Below are 26664 nucleotides of genomic sequence, written 5' to 3'. Positions count from 1 at the left end.
GGGACAGTCATGGCAGAGAGGTCAGACTAAATACGATCCCTGGGGAAGGTAATGGCAACCCACCCCAGTACTCTTGCCATGAAAACTAAATGGATCAGTACAACCAGAGATATGTCGGTATACCATCGGAAGATGGGAATCCCAGGTCGGAAGATGGTCAGAATGCTACTGGGGAGGAACAGAGGATAAGTTCAACTAGCCCCAGATGTGATGACGCAGCTAGCTCAAAGCCGAAAGGACAGCTAGAGGCCGACGGTGCTGGTGGTGAACGACGAATCTGATGTTCTAAAGGTCAACACACCATAGGAACCTGGAATGTAAGATCTATGAGCCAGGGCAAATTGGATGTGGTTATTGGTGAGATGTCAAGATTAAATATAGATATATTGGGTGTCAGTGAACTGAAATGGGCTGGAATGGGCCACTTCACATCAGATCACCACCAGATCTACTACTGTGGACAAGTGGATCACAGAAGAAATGGAGTAGCCTTCATAATTAATAATAAAGTGGCTAAAGCAGTGCTTGGATACAATCCAAAAAACGATAGAATGATCTCAATTCGAATTCAGGGTAAGCCATTTAACATCACAGTGATCCAAATATATGCCCCAACCACAGATGCTGAAGAAGCAGAAGTAGAACAGTTCTATGAGGATCTGCAGCACCTACTGGATAATACACCAAAAAGAGATGTTATTTTCGTTACAGGAGACTGGAACGCTAAGGTGGGCAGTCAAATGACATCTGGAATTACAGGTAAGCATGGTCTAAGAGAACAAAATGAAGCGGGACATAGGCTGATAGAATTCTGCCAGGACAACTCACTGTGCATAACAAACACTCTCTTCCAACAACCGAAAATACGGCTTTATACATGGACTTCACCAGATGGCCGACACCGAAATCAGATTGACTACATCCTTTGCAGCCAAAGGTGACGGACATCTATACAGACAGTAAAAACAAGACCTGGAGCTGACTGTAGTTCAGATCACGAACTTCTTATTGCACAATTTAGAATCAAACTAAAGAGAATAGGGAAGACCCACAGATCAGTTAGATATGAGCTCACTAATATTCCTAATGAATATGCAATGGAAGTGAAGAATAGATTTAAGGGACTAGATTTAGTAGATCGGGTCCCGGAAGAACTATGGACAGAAGTTCGCAACATTGTCCAAGAGGTGGCAACAAAAAACATCCCAAAGAAAAAGAAAACCAAGAAGGCAAGATGGCTGTCTGCTGAGACACTGGAAGTAGCCCAAGAAAGAAGGAAAGCAAAAGGCAACAGTGATAGGGGGAGATATGCCCAATTAAATGCAAAATTCCAGAGGTTAGCCAGAAGAGATAAGGAATTATGTTTAAACAAGCAATGTGCGGAAGTGGAAGAAGACAATAGAATAGGAAGGACAAGAGACCTCTTCCAGAAAATTAGAAACATCGGAGGTAAATTCCAGGCAAAAATGGGTATGATCAAAAACAAAGATGGCAAGGACCTAACAGAAACAGAAGAGATCAAGAAAAGGTGGCAAGAATATACAGAAGACCTGTATAGAAAGGATAATAATATCGGGGATAGCTCAGACGGTGTGGTCAGTGAGTTAGAGCCAGACATCCTGAAGAGTGAGGTTAAATGGGCCTTAAGAAGCATTGCTAATAACAAGGCAGCAGGAGACGACGGTATCCCAGCTGAACTGTTTAAAATATTGCAAGATGATGCTGTCAAGGTGATGCATGCCATATGCCAGCAAATTTGGAAAACACAAGAATGGCCATCAGACTGGAAAAAATCAACTTATATCCCCATACCAAAAAAGGGAAACACTAAAGAATGTTCCAACTATCATACAGTGGCACTTATTTCACATGCCAGCAAGGTAATGCTCAAGATCCTGCAAGGTAGACTCCAGCAATTCATGGAGCGAGAATTGGCAGATGTACAAGCTGGGTTTAGAAAAGGCAGAGGAACTAGAGACCAAATTGCCAATATCCGCTGGATAATGGAGAAAGCCAGGGAGTTCCAGAAAAACATCTATTTCTGTTTTATTGACTATTCTAAAGCCTTTGACTGTGTGGATCATAACAAACTGTGGCAAGTTCTTGGTGGTATGGGGATACCAAGTCATCTTGTCTGCCTCCTGAGGAATCTGTATAACGAACAAGTTGCAACAGTAAGAACAGACCATGGAACAACAGACTGGTTTAAGATTGGGAAAGGAGTACGGCAGGGTTGTATACTCTCACCTTACCTATTCAACTTGTATGCAGAACACATCATGCGACGTGCTGGGCTTGACGAATCCAAGGCTGGAGTTAAAATCGCAGGAAGAAACATTAACAATCTCAGATATGCAGATGACACCACTTTGATGGCTGAAAGCGAGGAGGAGCTGAGGAGCCTTATGACAAAGGTGAAAGAAGAAAGTGCAAAAGCTGGGTTGCAGTTAAACCTCAAAAAAACCAAGATTATGGCAACCAGCTTGATTGATAACTGGCAAATAGAGGGAGAAAACGTGGAGGCAGTGACAGACTTTGTATTTTTGGGCGCCAAGATTACTGCAGACGCTGACTGCAGCCAGGAAATCAGAAGACGTTTACTTCTTGGGAGGAGAGCAATGACAAATCTTGATAAAATAGTTAAGAGCAGAGACACCACACTGACAACAAAGGTCCGCATAGTTAAAGCAATGGTATTCCCCATAGTAACCTATGGCTGCGAGAGCTGGACCATAAGGAAAGCTGAGCGAAGGACGATAGATGCTTTTGAACTGTGGTGTTGGAGGAAAATTCTGAGAGTGCCTTGGACTGCAAGAAGATCAAACCAGTCCATACTCCAGGAAATAAAGCCAGACTGCTCACTTGAGGGAATGGTATTAAAGGCAAAACTGAAGTACTTTGGCCACATAATGAGAAGACAGGATACCCTGGAGAAGAGGCTGATGCTAGGGAAAGTGGAAGGCAAAAGGAAGAGGGGCTGACCAAGGGCAAGATGGATGGATGATATTCTGGAGGTGACAGACTTGACCTTGGGGGAGCTAGGGGTGGCGACATCCGACAGAAAGCTCTGGCGTGGGCTGGTCCATGAAGTCACGAAGAGCTGGAAACGACTGAACGAATAAACAACAAATATATATATAGACACACACACACACACGCACATACACACACACGCGCACACTATGCTAGATCAGACCAAAAGCCTATCTAGTCCTGCATTGTTTCCACACAATGATCAACCAAACACAAATAGGAAACCGAGAGATGATAGTACTCTTTAAATACTTGAAAGGATGTCACACAGATGAGGACCAGGATCTCTTCTCAATCCTGCCAAAGGGCAGGACACGGAATAATGGGCTGAAGTTACAGGAAGTCAGATTCCGTCTGGACATCAGGAAAAACTTCCTGACTGTTAGAGCAGTACGACAATGGAACCAATTACTTAGGGAGGTCGCAGGCTCTCCCACACTAGAGGCCTTCAAGATGCAGCTGGACAGTCTTCTGTCAGGGATGCTTAAGGTGGATTCCTGAATTGAGCAGGGGGTTGGACAAATTTGTACATTAGCACCCTCCTGGTTGTTTCCAGCAACCAATGTACATAGGAACAGTACTTCTGATACTAGAGGTAGCAAACAGCCACCAGGACTAGTAGCAACTAGAGAAGGCCATCGTGGGCGAAAGCTAGCCAGGCACATTTTGTTCAAATCAAGCATATTACAGCCGCAATTTGCACAAATTAAGCAATTTATGGATGAAAGTCAATTTCAGAGAAAAAAGATAAACCCTAAAATCTACGAGCTGTCCTAACTGGATTTGCATCAAGTTGGGCCAGCTCACAGGCAAGTAAGCTGAGGTCCAGGGGGGCGAGCTGATGAAAGCCTGGCAAACTTCACCCCAGCAGCCATGCATTTCTCCACCGTGCCTGGGTCCAGCTCCAGCTGAGAGCCCCCTCCCTCCTGCTACCAACTGTCTCTGGAGAGGCCACCAGTGAGGGAGGAAGCAGCAGCCATGCATTTCTCCACCGTGCCTGGGTCCAGCTCCAGCTGAGAGCCCCCTCCCTCCTGCTACCAACTGTCTCTGGAGAGGCCACCAGTGAGGGAGGAAGCAGCAGCCAGGCATTTCTCCACCGTGCCTGGGTCCAGCTCCAGCTGAGAGCCCCCTCCCTCCTGCTACCAACTGTCCCTGGAGAGGCCACCAGTGAGGGAGGAAGCAGCAGCCAGGCACCTCTCCACCGTGCCTGGGTCCAGCTCCAGCTGAGAGCCCCCTCCCTCCTGCTACCAACTGTCTCTGGAGAGGCCACCAGTGAGGGAGGAAGCAGCAGCCATGCATTTCTCCACCGTGCCTGGGTCCAGCTCCAGCTGAGAGCCCCCTCCCTCCTGCTACCAACTGTCTCTGGAGAGGCCACCAGTGAGGGAGGAAGCAGCAGCCAGGCACCTCTCCACCGTGCCTGGGTCCAGCTCCAGCTGAGAGCCCCCTCCCTCCTGCTACCAACTGTCCCTGGAGAGGCCACCAGTGAGGGAGGAAGCAGCAGCCAGGCACCTCTCCACCGTGCCTGGGTCCAGCTCCAGCTGAGAGCCCCCTCCCTCCTGCTACCAACTGTCCCTGGAGAGGCCACCAGTGAGGGAGGAAGCAGCAGCCAGGCACCTCTCCACCGTGCCTGGGTCCAGCTCCAGCTGAGAGCCCCCTCCCTCCTGCTACCAACTGTCTCTGGAGAGGCCACCAGTGAGGGAGGAAGCAGCAGCCATGCATTTCTCCACCGTGCCTGGGTCCAGCTCCAGCTGAGAGCCCCCTCCCTCCTGCTACCAACTGTCTCTGGAGAGGCCACCAGTGAGGGAGGAAGCAGCAGCCAGGCACCTCTCCACCGTGCCTGGGTCCAGCTCCAGCTGAGAGCCCCCTCCCTCCTGCTACCAACTGTCCCTGGAGAGGCCACCAGTGAGGGAGGAAGCAGCAGCCAGGCACCTCTCCACCGTGCCTGGGTCCAGCTCCAGCTGAGAGCCCCCTCCCTCCTGCTACCAACTGTCCCTGGAGAGGCCACCAGTGAGGGAGGAAGCAGCAGCCAGGCACCTCTCCACCGTGCCTGGGTCCAGCTCCAGCTGAGAGCCCCCTCCCTCCTGCTACCAACTGTCCCTGGAGAGGCCACCAGTGAGGGAGGAAGCAGCAGCCAGGCACCTCTCCACCGTGCCTGGGTCCAGCTCCAGCTGAGAGCCCCCTCCCTCCTGCTACCAACTGTCTCTGGAGAGGCCACCAGTGAGGGAGGAAGCAGCAGCCATGCATTTCTCCACCGTGCCTGGGTCCAGCTCCAGCTGAGAGCCCCCTCCCTCCTGCTACCAACTGTCTCTGGAGAGGCCACCAGTGAGGGAGGAAGCAGCAGCCAGGCACCTCTCCACCGTGCCTGGGTCCAGCTCCAGCTGAGAGCCCCCTCCCTCCTGCTACCAACTGTCCCTGGAGAGGCCACCAGTGAGGGAGGAAGCAGCAGCCAGGCACCTCTCCACCGTGCCTGGGTCCAGCTCCAGCTGAGAGCCCCCTCCCTCCTGCTACCAACTGTCCCTGGAGAGGCCACCAGTGAGGGAGGAAGCAGCAGCCAGGCACCTCTCCACCGTGCCTGGGTCCAGCTCCAGCTGAGAGCCCCCTCCCTCCTGCTACCAACTGTCTCTGGAGAGGCCACCAGTGAGGGAGGAAGCAGCAGCCATGCATTTCTCCACCGTGCCTGGGTCCAGCTCCAGCTGAGAGCCCCCTCCCTCCTGCTACCAACTGTCCCTGGAGAGGCCACCAGTGAGGGAGGAAGCAGCAGCCAGGCACCTCTCCACCGTGCCTGGGTCCAGCTCCAGCTGAGAGCCCCCTCCCTCCTGCTACCAACTGTCTCTGGAGAGGCCACCAGTGAGGGAGGAAGCAGCAGCCATGCATTTCTCCACCGTGCCTGGGTCCAGCTCCAGCTGAGAGCCCCCTCCCTCCTGCTACCAACTGTCCCTGGAGAGGCCACCAGTGAGGGAGGAAGCAGCAGCCAGGCACCTCTCCACCGTGCCTGGGTCCAGCTCCAGCTGAGAGCCCCCTCCCTCCTGCTACCAACTGTCCCTGGAGAGGCCACCAGTGAGGGAGGAAGCAGCAGCCAGACACCTCTCCACCGTGCCTGGGTCCAGCTCCAGCTGAGAGCCCCCTCCCTCCTGCTACCAACTGTCCCTGGAGAGGCCACCAGTGAGGGAGGAAGCAGCAGCCAGGCACCTCTCCACCGTGCCTGGGTCCAGCTCCAGCTGAGAGCCCCCTCCCTCCTGCTACCAACTGTCCCTGGAGAGGCCACCAGTGAGGGAGGAAGCAGCAGCCAGGCACCTCTCCACCGTGCCTGGGTCCAGCTCCAGCTGAGAGCCCCCTCCCTCCTGCTACCAACTGTCCCTGGAGAGGCCACCAGTGAGGGAGGAAGCAGCAGCCAGGCATTTCTCCACCGTGCCTGGGTCCAGCTCCAGCTGAGAGCCCCCTCCCTCCTGCTACCAACTGTCCCTGGAGAGGCCACCAGTGAGGGAGGAAGCAGCAGCCAGGCACCTCTCCACCGTGCCTGGGTCCAGCTCCAGCTGAGAGCCCCCTCCCTCCTGCTACCAACTGTCTCTGGAGAGGCCACCAGTGAGGGAGGAAGCAGCAGCCATGCATTTCTCCACCGTGCCTGGGTCCAGTTCCAGCTGAGAGCCCCCTCCCTCCTGCTACCAACTGTCCCTGGAGAGGCCACCAGTGAGGGAGGAAGCAGCAGCCAGGCACCTCTCCACCGTGCCTGGGTCCAGCTCCAGCTGAGAGCCCCCTCCCTCCTGCTACCAACTGTCCCTGGAGAGGCCACCAGTGAGGGAGGAAGCAGCAGCCAGGCACCTCTCCACCGTGCCTGGGTCCAGCTCCAGCTGAGAGCCCCCTCCCTCCTGCTACCAACTGTCCCTGGAGAGGCCACCAGTGAGGGAGGAAGCAGCAGCCAGGCACCTCTCCACCGTGCCTGGGTCCAGCTCCAGCTGAGAGCCCCCTCCCTCCTGCTACCAACTGTCCCTGGAGAGGCCACCAGTGAGGGAGGAAGCAGCAGCCAGGCACCTCTCCACCGTGCCTGGGTCCAGCTCCAGCTGAGAGCCCCCTCCCTCCTGCTACCAACTGTCCCTGGAGAGGCCACCAGTGAGGGAGGAAGCAGCAGCCAGGCATTTCTCCACCGTGCCTGGGTCCAGCTCCAGCTGAGAGCCCCCTCCCTCCTGCTACCAACTGTCCCTGGAGAGGCCACCAGTGAGGGAGGAAGAAGCAGCCAGGCATTTCTCCACCGTGCCTGGGTCCAGCTCCAGCTGAGAGCCCCCTCCCTCCTGCTACCAACTGTCCCTGGAGAGGCCACCAGTGAGGGAGGAAGCAGCAGCCAGGCACCTCTCCACCATGCCTGGGTCCAGCTCCAGCTGAGAGCCCCCTCCCTCCTGCTACCAACTGTCCCTGGAGAGGCCACCAGTGAGGGAGGAAGCAGCAGCCAGGCATTTCTCCACCGTGCCTGGGTCCAGCTCCAGCTGAGAGCCCCCTCCCTCCTGCTACCAACTGTCCCTGGAGAGGCCACCAGTGAGGGAGGAAGCAGCAGCCAGGCACCTCTCCACCGTGCCTGGGTCCAGCTCCAGCTGAGAGCCCCCTCCCTCCTGCTACCAACTGTCTCTGGAGAGGCCACCAGTGAGGGAGGAAGCAGCAGCCATGCATTTCTCCACCGTGCCTGGGTCCAGCTCCAGCTGAGAGCCCCCTCCCTCCTGCTACCAACTGTCCCTGGAGAGGCCACCAGTGAGGGAGGAAGCAGCAGCCAGGCACCTCTCCACCGTGCCTGGGTCCAGCTCCAGCTGAGAGCCCCCTCCCTCCTGCTACCAACTGTCTCTGGAGAGGCCACCAGTGAGGGAGGAAGCAGCAGCCATGCATTTCTCCACCGTGCCTGGGTCCAGCTCCAGCTGAGAGCCCCCTCCCTCCTGCTACCAACTGTCCCTGGAGAGGCCACCAGTGAGGGAGGAAGCAGCAGCCAGGCACCTCTCCACCGTGCCTGGGTCCAGCTCCAGCTGAGAGCCCCCTCCCTCCTGCTACCAACTGTCCCTGGAGAGGCCACCAGTGAGGGAGGAAGCAGCAGCCAGGCACCTCTCCACCGTGCCTGGGTCCAGCTCCAGCTGAGAGCCCCCTCCCTCCTGCTACCAACTGTCCCTGGAGAGGCCACCAGTGAGGGAGGAAGCAGCAGCCAGGCACCTCTCCACTGTGCCTGGGTCCAGCTCCAGCTGAGAGCCCCCTCCCTCCTGCTGTCACCTGTAACTGCTGAACTTTCCAACTAAGATTGTAGTGCCTGAATTTCCTTTCCTTTCCCCCCTCCTCCTCCTCCCTCCCAATCCCCTTTCCTTTTGTGTCATGTCTTTTAGATTGTAAGCCTGTGGGCAGGGACTGTCAAGAAATACCTTTGTAAGCCGCCATGAGAGCCTTTTTTGGCTGAATGGCGGCATAAAAATCCTTAAATAAATAAATAAATAAATAAATAAATTCCTCCAACGTCTCTAGTAGTCACTAATGGCTTTATCCTCCGTTAATTTGTCTAATCCCATTTTAAAGCCATCCAAATTGGTGGCCATCACCACGTCTTGTGGAAGCAAATCTCACAGTCCACCTATGTGAAGAAGTACTTTCTTTTAGCTGTCCTAAATCTCCAACATTTGGCTTCATGGGACGATGGCATGAGTGCGGGAGCCACTACACTTTAGCCACTACATCAGGGGTTCCCAATGTGCCTGTCAACACCTCCAATAGGACCTGCTCCTGAACTAGCCACTGATCAGCTGTTCAGTGGGCATGAAGGGAAAACAAGGCAAAGGGGATAGAGGGAAGAGAAAGAGTGAGGCTAGAAGTAAAGGAGTAGTGAGGTGGAAACAGTGAGGTAAAGAGGGAGAGAGAGGGAGGGGGAGAGAGAGAAAGGGAGAGAGAGCAAAGGAGAGAGAGCAAAGTGGGATGGTCTGTCTGGTCAAAAGATTGGGCACTCCAGGAAACAAATCTTTCCATTTTCCCTTCCTTCACAGTCTCTAGTGACTCTATTTCTCTCCCCACTCACCTCTGGACTAGCTACATCCTCCATGGGAGCCATTTTGTAGTGTTGCCCGCAACAGTTTTTCAAATTCCCAAATGTTCCCACTGGTCCAAAAAGATTGGGGAGCCCTGCACTACACCACACTGGTCATCAGAGTAGCTAGAACTAGCTTTTTAAAAAATCAAGCTTGAATGTGTGCATGTGCATGCATGTGTGTGCATGTGCGCATGTATTTATGTGTATGGAAAAAGAGAGGGGGAGATTTATAATGTTGTATATATAAGTTCTTATTTATATAGCATCTATAATATACTAGACATACAGGCAATTTATCAAATTCATGATGCATCATTCAGAAATGTCTTGGGAAAATGCTAATTAAAGGTTGGAGGGCCTGGAATATTTATTGTTTTTTAAAAAAGTTGACAAATTCATTTGCCATTCCTGAAGCAATTAGAGCCAACATTTAAAAGAAGCTAATTAGTGCTGGAGTTTTCAAAGGTAAAGTACATCTTCCTCCATTCTAGAGCTTTATTTGTAGCTTGTAAACCTGCTTTACAGACCCTGGAGTCTGAGCACACACAATAAGTAGGACCTGAATGGCCCATCTATTTAAAACATTTCAAAAAGCATCCATTATGGTGCAACTCTCAAAGCACATGGCCAAAAGAAGGAGAAAATAGGGGTGTGTGGGGGGAGAAATTATATAAAAAGCATTATTCTGCTTCTGGTCCTGTTCAACATTTCAGTGTGCTTGCTTTCAGTAAAACAGGAGAGTTTTACTGAATAAATAAAAAATTTACACAAATAAAAATCAAAGAATATTGTCATGGGCTGAGCCCATGGTTCCTTTAAGAGAACATCTTTTGCTTCATCCCAGGGAGAGGGAGAGGGGTTTGTTTGTGTCTGAAAATGGAGTAGCAAGAGAAATGCCAAGGCTGCGCTGGGCGAGAAGTGCCTGGCATCTGATAACACCTCCCTGGACTAGTACCAGGAAGAGTAACAAGTTGCAGCAGTGCAATGTCTGGGAGCATTCCCCCCTCCCTTCGGGAGAGGTGTGGGTTGTTATGGGGTTTCTATTGGTCAGGGTGGGTCTGGTGACAAGGGGGTCCCAGAAAGGGATAAAAGGCTTAGGCACCTAACACCTGTGGGTGCTAGGAGTCCAGTGTGTGTGTGTGGTGAGTCAAAGCATCCAGGCCGGACCGGCTGGATGGCGGAGGCCCCACGCAGCCGCTGAGGGAAGGAGTCTTAATTTGAGTGGCGTAAAGTCAAGTCAGAGTGAGCAACACGAGGTTGAGTCACAGAATTATATGTTTGTTTTGTTTTAGTTAGGTTTGGGTACAATTGGGCAAAGGACCTTGCTGGAGTTACAGCTGGTGGGGGTGGTTAAGTGGGGAGTGAGTGCGAATTCTATTAGGCTTGAGCATGTGAAGGGGGAGCGTGAGGTATTAGTCCCTGCTGTCCTAAGTGTGTTATTCCTTTGTCCGTGTTTTCCCCCAAAACCTCTTACGTGTGTACCTTTATGTGTGTACCTTTATGGGAGTGTGTAATATAAAGAATAAAAGTGTTTGGTCCCTATTTCTGGAGTGTGGCATGGTTTCCTTGAGAACCTAGACTTGAAAGGGTTAACAAATGGCAGTGAAGGGGTGTGTGTCTGGGCTGGTTGAGTCAGACCTCCCTTCTCTGGCCGGGGAATCGCTGAGTCAAACAGAGCAATTCCATCACGAACATAAAACTGATGACTTTCTATAATCACCTCCTCTTGGGTCAACATATATAACTATACAGGGAATATCAGATCATGTTTAAATATTGCCCGTTTGAAGGACACCGTGACCAGAAACAGGAAAAGATAACAGCTCTTTAACAATAGTTAAACATTCCCTGATGTGATGACAAACCATGGCATGTCATTATATGTAGATGCTCTAGCAAACCTCAGCCTCATATGCACACACACAAGGGAAAGAAGAGAGACAATTCCACTCATGGGGTGATTTCAGATGGACACCTGCTAGTGTTACCAATCAAAAGGCACCGTGCAGCTATTTCCATCTTTTCCCCCTTAACAGATGTTTTGTGGGAAAAGAAAATATGGAATGGCTACACCTGGGAGACATTGTCTAGATCGTCCATAAAATTCCAGTAACGAGGAAGGGTTACTTTACATTAAAACCCTCGTCTGGAAGCCACAATTTCTTGTTTTGTGGTAAGTGCTGTTCATCACTGGAACAGACAGAATTCATTTGCTGGAAGTATTTAAACAGAGGCTGGGTGGATACCTGGTAAGGATGCTGTGGCATTACCCCACAGTTCTGTTCCTTTAGGTATGTCCGGTTTTGTATGTCTAGTGAGTGGAGAATGTTGGACTGAGTGGGTGTGGCTGATGATGCTGTGAAAGGGGGGAGGAGTATAAATGCTGGTGAGTTGGGAGTGGGGAGTGTCAGTTAGGATTGTCTGTGGTGTGGAGAGTGAAAGGAGATAAGATTTTAAGAGACTTAAGATTACTGTCATTATTAAAACTAGTAGATTAAGTAGGTTAACTTGAATTTGAAGTAACTATTTATTTATTTATTTATTACATTTTTATACCACCCAATAGCCAAAGCTCTCTGGGCGGTTCACAAAAATTAAAACCATAATAAAACTAAGATCTGTTAAACAAAAATAAACATTTTATTTTGTTTTGTTACTTCAAACCACATGTTTGCTTGGCTTTATCACCTGCTCTACAGTTACTATCGTAAACGCCTTATATATAACCTTCAGCTTATTACACACACAGTAAAACCTTTTCAGATCCTAGCCTTTACCCTCTGATATGAGGGAAAAGTTGTGTTTTACCCTACCCTCAGGTTGTTCAAGTGGTGGCGCTTGGCTCGAGGAGGGTTTGTGTGCGACAAGGCCTGGTGTCGTAACAGATGCTGTAGTTGAATCCTGCGTTATAGATCCTACATTCAACAAGAGGTTGGATTAGATGAGCTCCAAGTCCCTTCCAAGTCTATGCTACTTCAGACTGTAGGTGAAGGGGTCACAGGATAGAAAGCTCCTACCGCCATCTCATATAAATAAATAAATAAATAAATAAATCATTCCCACACATGGAAAACTAACACCTCATTGGTAAACCCAGCTTAGACCCATCACCCTGACTTGTTAAGTTTCTAAGGTAAATGTTTTGGTGGTGGTCATAGGGGTTAAATGTTGAGAGCATTTGACCATGCAATCCCTCACCAGAATTCTGAAGTTGCACATGCCCAAAAGAATGCACCACTTTTTTTGTTGTTGCAAATATGTAGCTCAGGCTTTACAGAAATTCATGATAAGTACAATACCAGTCACTTTCCAGATTTTTTTAGAGCTTTTCTACAGAAGGCATTTATTTTACACACACACACACACACACACACACACACACACACACACACACGTATATATATTTTTAAATTTCTGTATATTTGTCTTTATTGGTCTTAAATGTATATGTTTTAAATCTTGTAATGGCGTCTTGAGGCCCAGTATTAGGCAAAAGGTGGGATATAAATAAAAATATATACACAAGGCATTTATTGTGTGCACATGATTCCTTACTCACAGTTGTTTATGGGTTCTTTTGACAATAACGTAATCCTCCAGTTTCGCTTCTATTTTTTTCAGAGCACTTTCCTGGCTTTTTTTAGAGCAGGAAAAATGGATTATTATTTCTGAAAGCAAAAGAACTACTTGTGCATTTGTGTGATTGTGCTATGTAGTGGAAAAGCAGGAAAGGAAAAGCTCTGTGTAGAGCTCAGATCTGAATTCTGCACAAAACCAAAGGTAGATACTGCAATTAACAGAATTGTGTAAACAAAGAAAGAAAACACCTCTTAACCTGGGATGCCCTACCTTTTCTAGCTCCTCTCTTCATGAATGCTACCCATTATGTCTGAAAGATGTTTTACACATTATTTTTCCAACACATGTGTTAAGACTCCTGTCAGGAGAAGCAGACACACCACAACATATGAACTGTGGAGTGCATGGCCTCTGCAATTTCCTGTGTATACCCATAGTACACCTGAGGTCCACTTGCAGAGAAGAACATCTGCATAGGGACTGATGCACATTGATGCAAGTCATGGAATCATTACATCAGCCTTATATTTAAGCATTGACCAGGTGCTTTTGGGTGTTCTCCCAGCCTAGTGGAGTACTGATCCTGAACTGATCCCAAGCAGCTGGCAGGATGTAAAACCTTGCACCGCCTCCTTCATGCAGGTAGCCTGTAAGGCGCCTTAAAAAATGGTGGAAATGATTATAATTTAATGTTATTTATTTCATTTTTCATTATTGTTCTAAGCCCCCCCCCCCCAAAGTAGTGAGCACTCTGTCCCTCCTCTATGCCCAGCATGGAAATCAAGAAACCAAGTAGGCTGCAAAAGGGAGGAAACTCACCCTTTTCTGCCCAGTATGGAAATGTAGTCAGCTGTTGCAAGAGAGATGGTGATCTTTGTCCCTTCCTCTTCCTCATGCTAGTAGTTTTTTTCTTTCCTTTTTGCAGGCTAGTAACTCATGTGGACTTATTTACAAGGCTGCATTGCAATGCATAATACGTAGAGCAGTGATTGCACAATTCCCATTTATTTATTTATTACATTTTTATACCGCCCAATAGCTGAAGCTCTCTGGGTGGTTCACAAAAATTAAAACCATAATAAAACAACCAACAGTCTAAAAACACAAATACAAAATACAGTATAAAAAGCACAACCAGGCTAAAACCACGCAGCAAAAATTGATATAAGATGAAAATACAGAATTAGAACAGTAAAATTTAAATTTAAGTTAAAATTAAGTGTTAAAATACTGAGAGAATAAAAAGGTCTTCAGCTGGCGATGAAAGGAGTACAGTGTAGTACAGGAGTACAGGCGGATCTCTCTGGGGAGCTCATTCCACAGCAGGGTGCCACAGCGGAGAAAGCCCTCCTCCTACACATTTAGGTCCCTGTGCAGAGGTTGGACCAAATCAGACAATACCACTCCCTCTTCCATCCTGCACCACTCCCTCTTCCATCCAGATGGAGTTGGAACTGTCCCCTCCCCACGCAGGTCCATCTACCACCAACTTCCTTGTGGGAAGGAAAGGAGACAGGCAGGCAAAGAAGACTGGGAAGATAGGAGAATTTCATTTTGATACATTTCTGATCACAACATGCCCTGTCTGCACCCCCGAACACAAATGTATTTTGGGGGCAAAAGCACAGATATTCCCGAGCTTATGATCACATTTGCAAAATGTATTCCTTAGAAAAATGTACACTTCAAAAAAACAAGAACATTTCACACTTTAATCAATGGAAGCAAAGAATGCCTTTGAGCGTGCTTTTCCCATTCAAACAATGACAAAAAGTTCAAATTTGGGAATGGGAAGGAGGTGGACCAAACTTTGAAGCATCGACAAGCTCAAGCCTCAACAATTCTCCCATCCCTCTCTTAGAGTCTGCCCAGTCAAACTGTCCTCTTCCCCAGCCCAGGCCCAACTGACTTCAGCTGCTCTGTGAGATGCAGCATCAGACAATGGCTTTTGCTCCAATGAGGCTGGTTGTGATTGTGTTGTGTTTACTTTGTTCTCTGTGTGTATGTGTACTTGGCGAATCCGTTGTATTTTATAAACATTTGTAAGCATTGTAAGGAAATTAACAGTGTGATTTTAACCTATGCACATTTAACTTTGGGCACACAGACAGCATTTGCACGTTCCATCCTCATGTGGATGTGTGTGGGCAGTGGAAGCCAGGAGTGGGTGGAAACACACTCACTCGCCTCTGCATGGTGGGACTGACTGGGGAAGCAACATCCCCTGGTCTGGCCTATTCTTCTCTATGTGCATGCTGAAGGGATAGCAGCAGAAGACATGATCCTGATTCTGTCCCCTTCTATGTGTAAATCAAAAATGATTTGCACAGGATAATTTTATTTATTTATTACCTTTATATACTGCCCCATAGCTGAAATTCTTTCTGCCCACATACATACTTTAGAAGGCCAACACTTCATGTGTGAGCTTCATTTTGCCATTCGCACATGTACACTACACGCACCAGACATGCTCATTAAGGGTTTTGTTAGAAAAAGGAATCTGTGAAGCTACCTGAGCCTCTGGCCTCCTTTAGCTGAAGTACTCTCATTCCAGTCCTTCCCCTAAGAAAAAATAACTGTGGCAACTGATGCCCATTGGGGCTGGTGGGGCAGAGGACAGATGTTCAATGTTCTACTGAGATTGCTATAGGAGTACAGAAGAAGTCCACATGTGGCAATTGGAAGCTGTGGAGCAAATGCACTTGGTTGTGGGGGTACAGAAGTAACTCCTGTTTAGTCTTGGGGAGGATCTCTCAGCCACTGGTAGATGGGGGGCAGGTAGGGGGGGGTCATTTGTCCCCATTTGTCCAAAATATAGCGCCACCGCTGAATATAAATATCCATTTTCCCCAATGCCATGATACCTCTTAACAACATTTCTGCCCCTCCTAGCAGTTTTCCAAAACCATCTTCACACACCCTGATATACTGAGATACTTCAGGTAAAAATAAAGAACTTTTGGAGCAACACAGCAGATTCTTTCCACATTTATTTATTTATTTATTTTATTACATTTTTATACTGCCCAATAGCTGAAGCTCTCTGGGCGGTTCACAAAAATTAAAACCATGAAGAGCATAAAAACAACCAACAAATTTAAAACACAAATATAAATTACAATATAAAAAGCACAACCAGAATAAAACCACACAGCAAAAATTAATATAAGTTAAAATATGAGATTAAAACAGCAAAGTTTACATTTAAGTTAAATTAAGTGTTAAAATGCTGAGAAAATAAAAAGGTGGCGACGAAAGGAGTACACTGTAGGAGCCAAGCGAACCTCTCTGGGGAGCTCATTCCACAACCGAGGTGCCACAACAGAGAAAGCCCTCCTCCTAGTAGCCACCTGCCTCGTTTCCTTCAGCAGGGGCTCACGGAGAAGGACCCCTGTGGATGTTCTTACGGTCCGGGCAGGTACATATGGGAGGAGGCGTTCCTTCAAATAACCTGGCCCCAAACCGTTTAGGGCTTTGAATGTTAATACCAGCACTTTGAATCAGGCCAGGACCTGGTCTGGCAGCCAATGAAGTTGTAAAAGGACTGGCGTGATATGATCTCGCCGGCCAGTCCTTGTTAGTAGGCGGGCTGCCCTGTTTTGTACCAGCTGAAGCTTCTGGACCGTTTTCAAAGGCAGCCCCACGTATAACGCATTGCAGTAATCCAAACGAGAGGTTATCAGAGCATGGATAACTGTAGCTAGGCTATCACTGTCCAGATAAGGGCGCAGTTGGTATATCAGCCTAAGCTGATAAAAGGTGCTCTTTGCCACTGAGTTCACCTGTGCCTCAAGTGACAGTTCTGGATCGAAGAGCACCCCCAAACTACGGACCCGATCCTTTAGGGAGAGTGCAACCCCGTCCAGGACAGGGCAAACATCACCTCACCGGACAAATGAACCACCCGCTAACAGTACCTCCGTCTTGTCTGGATTGAGTCTCAGTTTGTTAGCCCTCATCCAGTCCATTACCATGCCCAGGCACTGGTTCAGAACAGCCACTGCCTCACCAGGGTTTGATGAAAAGGAAAGGTAGAGCTGGGTATCATCTGCATATCGGTGATACCTCAGTCCACATCTCCGGATAACCTCCCCCAGCAGCTTCATGTATATGTTAAACAGCATAGGGGATAAAATAAAGCCCCGTGGAACCCCATGGCTTAGGAGCCACGGCACAGAGCAATAATCCCCCAGCACCACCTTCTGAAAATGGCCATCCAAGTAGGAGCGGAACCACTGCAACGCAGTACCTCCTACTCCCAGCTCAGACAGCCTATCTAGAAGGATACCATGGTTGATGGTATCGAAGGCCGCTGAGAGGTCTAGGAGAACCAACAGGGTCGCACTCCCCCTGTCTCTCTCCCAGCAGAGGTCATCCCACAGGGCGACCAAGGCAGTTTCCGTTCCAAAACCAGGCCTGAAACCCGATTGAAATGGATCTAGATAATCTGTTTCATTCAAGAATGCCTGGAGTTGTCCTGCAACCACCCGCTCAAGCACCTTGCCCAGGAAAGGGATGTTCGCCACCGGCCTGTAGTTGTTAACATCCTCTGGGTCTAGATTAGGCTTCTTCAGGAGTGGTCTGATTACCGCCTCTTTTAAAGAGGCCGGCACCACTCCCTCTCTCAAGGAGGCATTTACAACCTCCTGGACCCAGCCGGCGATCCCCTCCTTATTTGATGTAATGAGCCATGAGGGGCAAGGGGCAAGCACACAGGTGGTCAACCGGACTTGGCCAAGCACCTTGTCCACATCCTCAGGCCTCAGTAACTGAAACTCATCCAATAAAGCTGGCCCAGACGGCGCTCCGAACGCCTCTATTAGTGGAACTGTGTTAAGTTTGGTGTCCAACTCAAGACGAATCTGAGCGACTTTATCTTCAAAGTGTCGTGCAAACTCTTCACAGTGAGCTACCGAGGGTTCAACAATCTCACGCCCTGGCCCAGAGTGTAACAGGCCACGAACCACCCGGAAAAGCTCCGCCGGACGACACTGTGAAGATGCAATGCTGGTGGGAAAGAACTGTCTCTTTGCCACCTTCACCACCATAGAGGAGGCTCGATAATGAGCTCTAAACCGTGTTTGATCAGACTCAGCACATAGTGTGGACCTGGTATATATAAAATAATTTGCATGTTCTTCATTAATCTTTCCCCAGAAAACAAAGGAATGAAATGTTAATGTTGCAAAATTGATCAGGGAATGGATGAAGAGGTATGTTGGTCACAGTCACTAGCCAATGGGCATCCTTTACAGCCAACTCTATCCTGTGAAAAAACTTCGAAATCCTCACTCCAGGAGATGAAAATGTGGTCTCCAGAGCTTGCTCCAGAAGAAGACAAACACACACACCATGCTTGTTTACAGAGCAGCAGAAACACAATCAAGCCTCCCCTCTGCTATTCTTACCATGCAATCCTAAGCATGTTTACTCAGAAGTAAGTCCTGCTAAAACATGCTCCCTAGTAAAAATCCAACTATGTATGTCTTTAAGCACAATTTTGAATCACTTCTTGAGACTGATGACGTCTATGTTTATGAAAAGCAGCTGGCAGGGGGCAATATGAATCAGGACCATAGCATGAAGGAGCATAGTTCAACCCTTTCCCTTGTGCCTTTTAACTGGCTCCTTTCCTCAAGGTACTACATGCACTTATTTTAAAACTGGGATGGTGGTAGTGGTGGGTTCACCAGGAAGACAGAATGTGGAGAAAGGGTTAACCCACCCCCAATTCCATGGTCTCAATCTGGACTGGGTGATCTGCTGTTGCAGTGGGTGGTCAGAAACACACAATTCAAAAATGTTCTTGAACTCATGTCTAGTTGAGTCTGGAGAGTCCTCAAGATCGCCGCAGAAAAACACGACATCTGTCTTTACCTGTTGTGGGTTTACATGAATCCCATCCAAATACAATCACTCTGAGATACTTACACATGCCCTCCCCCACCGTAAGCGCCATATACTCACAAAATCTGGGTGCTCTGTGGGAGGCTGGGAATGTAGTGTGTTTCCATGCAGGTGATTCTGTATTCGTTCCATTTCGAGCAGTCGCAAAGGGATGATGGACACACTTCTGTGCCCTGACTTCTCCGTCCCATTTCCAGCAAAAGTAGCAGCAGCAGAAATTCTGGTAGCCACAGCATCTTCCTGAGCCTACTGCCGCAGCGACTTCATTGTCCTGTACAGCCCTTCTCCACAGAAAGAGGAGAAGAGGGAACCAGGTTCCTTTCCTTGAGAACAGGATAGAGGAAAGCTTGCGTCTCTTAAGAAAGAATACCTCCACCTGCTTCTCCCTAAAAGGAAACAGGATATAATAAGCAGACTTTTCTTTTTTTACAGGGTAAAAAAAGGCACACCAATCCCATACAACTACCTCCCTGTTAAATCTACCAACATCAGTACCAGCGCCACTACCGCCAGCTCCATATACCTTCTCCTATCCCAAGGAATTTAGTGTGGTAGTTTTACCAATGTGTTTCTAAAAACCTCTGCTTTATTAATGGAGAAAAAAGTTTATCTGTCGAAACAGGTCAAAGTACAAAATCTACAATGCTTTAATAGAATTTACTTCATAGAATTTACTTCCCTAGTAGGGTGCCTAAGCAGAGGCTTGGCCCCCTCCGGTGGCGGGATGTGCGGAAATTGGCAATATATTAGAATAGGGACAGTGAGGATTCTGGCACCTTTTGGTGCTTGGCATATTTGGAGGACCTGCTCCTAGCGAACTGTGAAGCTCACATGTCAGGATATGGTTTGCCTTTGGAGACTCTCCAGCCTCTCCTACTCCAAGCTGTGAGGCTTCAGGGGGGTGGGGTGACGTGGGCTGGTCTCCCCACACTTGCAAAGTGTCATAAAAGAAAGAGGGCATGTTCCCCCGCCCCCCTGATGGCTTTGGAGAATGCTCACCCATTAAGCCAGGCAAGTGGCCTGGGGAAGGACCCATTGATTCCCGCACTTTCACATGCAGATCCAAGGAGGGGTGAACTACCCATATTATTCAAATAAAGAGGCCCTTAGTTTAACCCAAGCTTTGGTGTCTGTGTCTTTATTCTATGTTTCCTTTTCCACTCGCAAACAGGGATCCATTGGACACCCTGCCCTCGCTCTCCCATCCACATTCCTCTAGTAAGTAGATTCCACCTTGACCTGAATTGTCTGATAATCCCACGTCTGTCTCACCCACCACTCTTCCTACACGGTGTTCTCTCAGGGTGCCTGACTTCTTATACTATTCTCACTTGTTTCTATAAATGGGCAAGAGGAATCCTAGAATGATAGTACTGTGTGGTCCCAGATAAAGGAAAGAGGGTCTTTTTTGTTGTATTTGTCTTGAGATTATATTATGCTTCCAGACAGAACGCTCCTAGCACTACCAGAAAAAAAGGCACTGTGCAGCTATTTTTTCCTCCTTAACTGGGTTTTTTTTTTTTAATGTGGAAAGAAAACAGATGGAAGAAGCAGTATGAAAACACAGGAGCGTTGCAAGTTGAAGATGCTGACATCTGGACCCCCTGTAAAATTCCATGAGTAAGGCAGGGCAATTGCATGATAAAAGCCTCACTAGGAAGCACCCTGTGAGCATGTAAACGATCAAGCAGCAAGAAATTGCATACAGGAATACATGACCTGCAATTAAACCCTTTCCTTTCGTTGAGGAAAGCAGGCTGTCCGAATTAAGGAAAATATAATAAATAATTGTGTTTATATTATTGTTATTATTGTGTTTATATTATTGTTATTATTATATTATATTTATATCCTGCCTTTTTTCCTCCAAGGAACCCAAGGCGGCATACATAATCCTCTCCATTTTATCTTCACAACAACCCTGTGAGGTGGGTTCGGTTGAGAGTCAGTGACTGGCCCAAAGTCATCCAGTGGGTTTCCATGGCCTAGTGGGGACTAGAACCCAGATCTCCCGACGCCCAGTCTGACACTTTAGCCACTATACCACACTGGCTCACATTATCAAATATGCTGAGAATCTGGAACAAACACAGTTTAACTTTAAGTCCATCAAAGTCACTAATAGCCTCAAGAAGATAATGACCCAGAATTTAATTTGCAAGGAAATCTGAGAAATATTAAACATTTGAAAACTACATTGTTTGTATTGTTTATATTGATATGAGGGATCTATGTAAAAATAATCACTTTTTGCCATAGGGATATATATGAAATGAGATGTCAGACAGATATCCACGATGGTTTGAATATTTGCAGGTAAGAAATTACATGATAAAACAAGTTTGTGTCTTGTTTTATTGACAACTAAGGCTGCAATCCTATGCATACTTGCCTGGGAATAAGTTCTATTGCATACAGTGAGACTTACTTCTGAGTAGACTAGCATAGGATTGCACTGATAAACTTTTAACATCTTGCTCACTGTATGCAATAGAACTTATTCCCAGGCAAGTATTCATAGGATTGCAGCCTTAGTTGTCAATAAAACAAGACACAGACTTTCAAAAATATATAAATTACTGTTACAACTAAAATGTGAACCAGAAAAGATTAAAATCTAAATTACTGAAAGGCTTAAAGACTTTACAAATATCCCAATACTTTCAAAAGATGGGGAATATATCTGGAAAGAAGATCACCCATTTTCTTTATGTACAAATGAGAGAGAGAGAGAACTGTTATAAAAATAATAATGATGCAATGGTATTTGACTTCTAAAAAGCTAAGTAAAATGAAGAGCCCAATCTACTGAAAATGTAAATCTCAAATAGCTACTCTTAGTTTTTTGTGATGCACCCACTTAAAAGTGAAGATTATTAGATGAAGAGTGGAATAATGGGGTTGAAATTCAGTTAAATCCTTGGTTACATTTTTTTGTTTTCAACTAGTATTAAGACTATGAGGTCTCAACTTTTCACTTGTGTTGCAGTGTCAGCTAGGATACAATTTATTAAGTATTTCAAACAAACAAACAAACAAACAGTTACATCATTTCCCAAACTTTGGAACTATTCATTATTCCCAAAGTCAACAATGTATTTTGACGTCAAGAACGAGAGTTTAAAACTAGACATGTTTAATCAGAAATAGGGAATGGAGAATAGATTTTACAAACCAATATTTTTGACACGGCATAACGTTTATACTGCAACCTTATGCATGTCTACTCCAGTGATAAGTGACACTGTTTACAGTGGGATTTACTCTCACATAAGCGTTCATGTAGGATTGTACCCAAATATTTATTTATTTATTTATTACATTTCTATACCGCCCAATAGCCGATGCTCTCTGGGTGGTTCACAAATATAATTAATTTATGTAGATATATGTCTCAAGGTAACAACAGGAAGGATAGCATACCATGTTAGTCCTACGTTGAGTAGACCCACTGAAATTAATAAGGCTGAAATTAGTCACAACTAACTTCAATCCCATTCATTTCAATGTGTCTACTTTATATAGGGCTAACATTGGACACTACCCTAAATTCCCAAATAAAGTTTGACAGGGATTCTCCGAATACGGACACCGGACCTCTTCTAATGACTGACTTCCCTAGAGACTAGAGTTCCTCAACCTGGTGCCTTCCTGATGTGCTGGGACTACAACTCCCAGCACTCAATACAGTCAGCATGGACATCTGTCTGGGGATGATGGGAGTTATCAATCCAACACATCTGGAAGGCACCAGCTTGGTGGAGCCTATGCCTAGATGTTAAACAGCGAAGTCACCCTCTCCAGCACTACCCCACAGATATTGTTCCTTTTGGGTAAAATCCAACGAAAGTCCTACTTAGAGCAGAGCCATTGAAATGAATGAGAATTAAGTTTCAACTAACTTAAGACCCATTCATTTCAATGGGTCTGCTCTAGGTAGGGCTTAAGTTAGATTTTACCCTTCGTCTCCCTGCAGCCCCCCTTCTTCCTCGCCTGTGCAGGGTTCCCGCTTATCTAAGAGCTACTCCTTTCAGCAGCGACCCTCCGAGGCTGCTTTCCCCCGAGCGCCCGCCCGCGCTTCTCCTCCTCCTCCTCACCGGGATTCCAAACTTTGCGAGCTTCACTACCTGGTCCTCTGCACTGCCGCTCCGCGGGGACTGAGCACTGGGCTAGAGGCTGCGCAAGTCGCTCCCAAAGTTGCATCGGGGATGCTCTGGAGTCAAAGGCGTCACCAGCTAATAGCTTCGCAGCGGCGAGACAGCGCCGGGACCTTTGCAACAAGTCGGCTCCCTCCCTGTCCACCCACCAAATCATCCCGCCACCCGCGCCGGCTTCTGGACTGGAATTCGGTCGCTCTCTAGTGGTGGCTGCAGGGCACAACAAAAGCCTTTCCGTAAGAAACCTGTCTCGCTGCACATTACCACCGGCCTCTTTACCCACGTGGATTTTGCTGCCAAGTGTATTCTGGTGTTTTGAATACTTGATTTTATAATATATATATATATTTATAAATGCTTTATATAATGCCGTTTATAAATGGTTTATATAAACAGCAGAGTTCCACAAACTCAAACAGCGCTGGTGGAACTCAACGGAATCGTTCCGTTGCACAAGCACCTGCGCATCATGCTTGCACAATTGGTTGCACCACCACACTTGTGTAAACTTAACGTGGGTTGGATTCTCCTCTTGCACGTGGTTCCAAACATAGTTTCTGCTGGCACAACATCATTTGCGTGAGCAGAATGACACAACTGAATACTGGCCAATGTTTTTGTAGTTATTATGATGTGTTTTACGATTTCCTTGTAAACTGCTTATATCGATAGATATGGTAAGCAATTTGTAAATCTGTTAAATAAATCATACAGAAGCTGACTGGCCTGGTAGAAGAATCTTTATTATTTATTTATTTATTTATTTATTTATTACATTTCTATAATAAATGAATATTAATATTTAATAAATAAATATTTATTATAAGCCGGAGCTCTCTGGGCAGTTCGATACTGGTGATGGGACAGCATCTGAGGGTCTAAGTGGGTGTAGGGCAGATTATGAGGCACACACAATCTTGTCCTCCAATAAAAGGGAATTGTCAAGGGAGGTCAGGAGAAATAGCAGGGGAGTGGGGGAAGTTATTGGTGCTGCCTCCACACACACAGCACCTAATGGTAGGGCTGGCCCTATTCCCAACCTCTGCAAGCGGTTTATTGATGTTTTATTAATTAATTAAAATAATTTATATCCCACCATTCCACTTACCAGAGTAGCACTCAAGGCGGTTAACAGCATTGAAAGGATAAAAGAACAATCACTAAATAAACTTTTTTTAAAAAAGGAAAGAAAGGTTGAAACTCAAGCCTGCCCAGAAATCGTAGTTTTGGCTTAGAAGCCAATCCTGTTCTTTCTTATCCCTGTTTGGGAAAGGTGTGCGTAAGGGAAAAATTGCAGTTACCCAGTAGTGAGGAAATAACTCTGCACATGTTCTAAGAACCTCTTGTATTATTATTTATTTCCAGAGACAGTGTCAGTACTGTTGGGCAGCTGCCAGGCCCTAGTACCCAGACATGCCATGGCTGCTAGGGTCCTCCATTATTTGTTGTTGTTGTTATTGTTGTTATTATTATTATATTATATATTATTATTATTATTTCCCACATTGCTCTAGAAAAGCATTTCTCAAGCTGGGATCTACCAGTGGATCTCAGCCCACTTTCAGGTGGGTCTCAGTGCTTTAGACTACCCAAAACCTCTCTGCTAAGACTGCCCTGTGCTATGGCTGCACATAAGCAGGTGTGGCAGCAGGAACTGGTTAGAGAGCAAGTCTAATATTTTCATTTTTTAAAAAAAAAAACTGGGAATGAGGAGGAAGTGGGTAAGAGAGGGAAGCTGTTAGAGGAGGAAGTGAATATAAAAGCAGCAGGAGAGAGGGATGAATGAAACTGGCAGATGGCGATAGGGTATAGAATCATAGAATAGCAGAGTTGGAAGGGGCCTACAAGGCCATCGAGTCCAACCCCCTGCTCAATGCAGGAATCCACCCTAAAGCATCCCCGACAGATGCTTGTCCAGCTGCCTCTTGAAGGCCTCTAGTGTGGGAGAGCCCACAACCTCCCTAGGTAACTGATTCCATTGTCGCACTGCTCTAACAGTCAGGAAGTTTTTCCTGATGTCCAGCTGGAATCTGGCTTCCTTTAACTTGAGTCCATTATTTAAGTCCATTATAAGTCCATTATTTCCCACATTAGTTAAGTGGGAAAGAGAAAAAGGTGACAGGTGATGGGTAAGAATACTTTGACAGACACATGGGGAGAGGAGGAAAATAATATAAAATATAAAGTCTTCTCTACTTAAGGTGCAATCCATGCATGTTTAGACAGAAAAAAAATCCTACAACTCCCAGCATTCCCCAGCCAGCATGGGTTACATTGTGCCCCTAGATCAGCAAATACTGGCTGAACTGGGAAGACTCAGTAATGCTAACTCTAGAGCCAATGTCTGAAATTCACTTGAGAAAAGCTGAACCTGAGTCAGCCCATTGTTCTACCCAGCCCAGCACTGTCTACCCTAACTGGCAGCACAGCAGGGGAAAATGCAACACAGAGCAAAGGCCTGGTGAAATAAAATGGTATTAACAACCTCTTAAAAACCATGAAAGCAGGGGCCAGTTGTAGGGAAAGAGGGGGCAACAATGAGAAAGCCCAAAGTCCCAATTCTATATTTTGCTAGTAGCATTCCCCCATCAGCAAAGCAACCCGTTGCTCCAGCACAGGCAACACCAGAAAGGGCCTTCTCTGTGGTGGCCCCCAATTGTGGAACAATCTCCCTGTCCCTGATGAGGCCCACCAGCCGCCGACATTGTTATCTTTTTTACACCAGGTCAAGACTTTTCTCTTCTCCCAGGCATTTAGCAATATGTAATTAGCCTGCGTCTGTGTGTTTTTTAGGCTCATAGTTTTTTTAAAAAAAAGTTGTTAAAGTTGTTTTAAATGTATGTGTATATTGTAAGTTTTTGTGGTTTTTTAATTTTTGTATATTGTTTTTAAGTGTTTTTATCTTATGTAAACTGCCCAGGCTATGGGGTGGTATACAAATGCAATAAATAATAATGACTGGTGCAAATCTGCCCCTAAAGAAAGGTTTGAGAGATAGGTGGATTTGTACTACTTACATCACATAGGTTCCCGGTGTAGCCAAAGTGGGACGGGCAGAGGCCTTGTGTGCAGTGCAACAGCTACAACCAGCAGTATGATGGTCACAGGCTACCTCCAGTATCAGAGGCAGTAAGCCTATATACACCAGTTGCTTAGGAACATGGCCAAAGAGTGCTGATGCATCCATGTCCTGCTTGTGGGTTGGCCACTGTGTGAACAGAGTGCTGGACCAGATGGACTCTTGGTCCGATCCAGCATGGCTCTTCTCATGTCCTTACCAGGCTGCCTGCCTGTAATCATTGGTATAGCACTGAGGTGAAAGAATGCAATTCTGACCTTTGATTAACTTCAGTGAGATTCAAGTTTCACCGCAAAGGTAAAATATATATTTCTAACTGCTAACCTTAAACTTCCATATTATTCAGCTTAAAAGTGATTGGCATTTCCCCCTTAGCCAAATAACTGGCTTTAATTAGCTCCAAATGTTGGCAATAACACCCAAGCAGTCAAAACATTTTTGTCCTATAAGCCCAAGATTTGAAAGGGAAACATGTTTTTGTCCAAACATCTATTATTCCTGTTTTTGAGTTCTATCAGATGAGTGTTTTATTGCACACTCATTACTGGGCACTCACAGATTTTCACAGGTCCCTCTCACGACAACACCTGCCTCCCACACACCTCCTGCTCCTTCTAGCCTTCTTCACACAACAAAAAACACCCCAGTACGTCCACCTTATTTTTGAAGACAGAAGCTGCTGCTATCTTCTGCTGTGTGCAGGAGAAGCAGCAGGATCAAAACAGCTCATTGAATGGGCCAAGTGCAAGTTGTTTACTTCCTCTTCCAAAAGAGGAAGTAATGAGGGACAAACACGTGGGTGGAGAAGTGATGGTAAGCAAATGCGATTTCCCCCTGTGTGATGACGCTCTTTGTCATGTGAG

The 26664-nt window shown here is 46.8% G+C and overlaps 1 protein-coding gene across 1 annotated transcript in view; it reads right to left on the bottom strand.

Annotated features, from left to right (window-relative positions):
- The window catches only part of TSHR (thyroid stimulating hormone receptor), an 87323-nt gene extending 68522 nt beyond the window's left edge, over positions 1–18801 (bottom strand). Inside the window, exon 1 of the mRNA XM_063147624.1 lies at positions 18626–18801. Within this exon, the coding sequence (XP_063003694.1) occupies positions 18626–18801 (176 nt within the window). The remainder of the gene's footprint in view (positions 1–18625) is intronic.
- Between the last annotated feature and the right edge of the window lie 7863 nt (positions 18802–26664).

This window comes from Elgaria multicarinata, chromosome 2 (genome assembly GCF_023053635.1).
Source record: "Elgaria multicarinata webbii isolate HBS135686 ecotype San Diego chromosome 2, rElgMul1.1.pri, whole genome shotgun sequence".
NCBI classification, from domain to species: Eukaryota; Metazoa; Chordata; class Lepidosauria; order Squamata; family Anguidae; genus Elgaria; species Elgaria multicarinata.
This window is presented reverse-complemented; position numbering and strand designations above follow the sequence as displayed.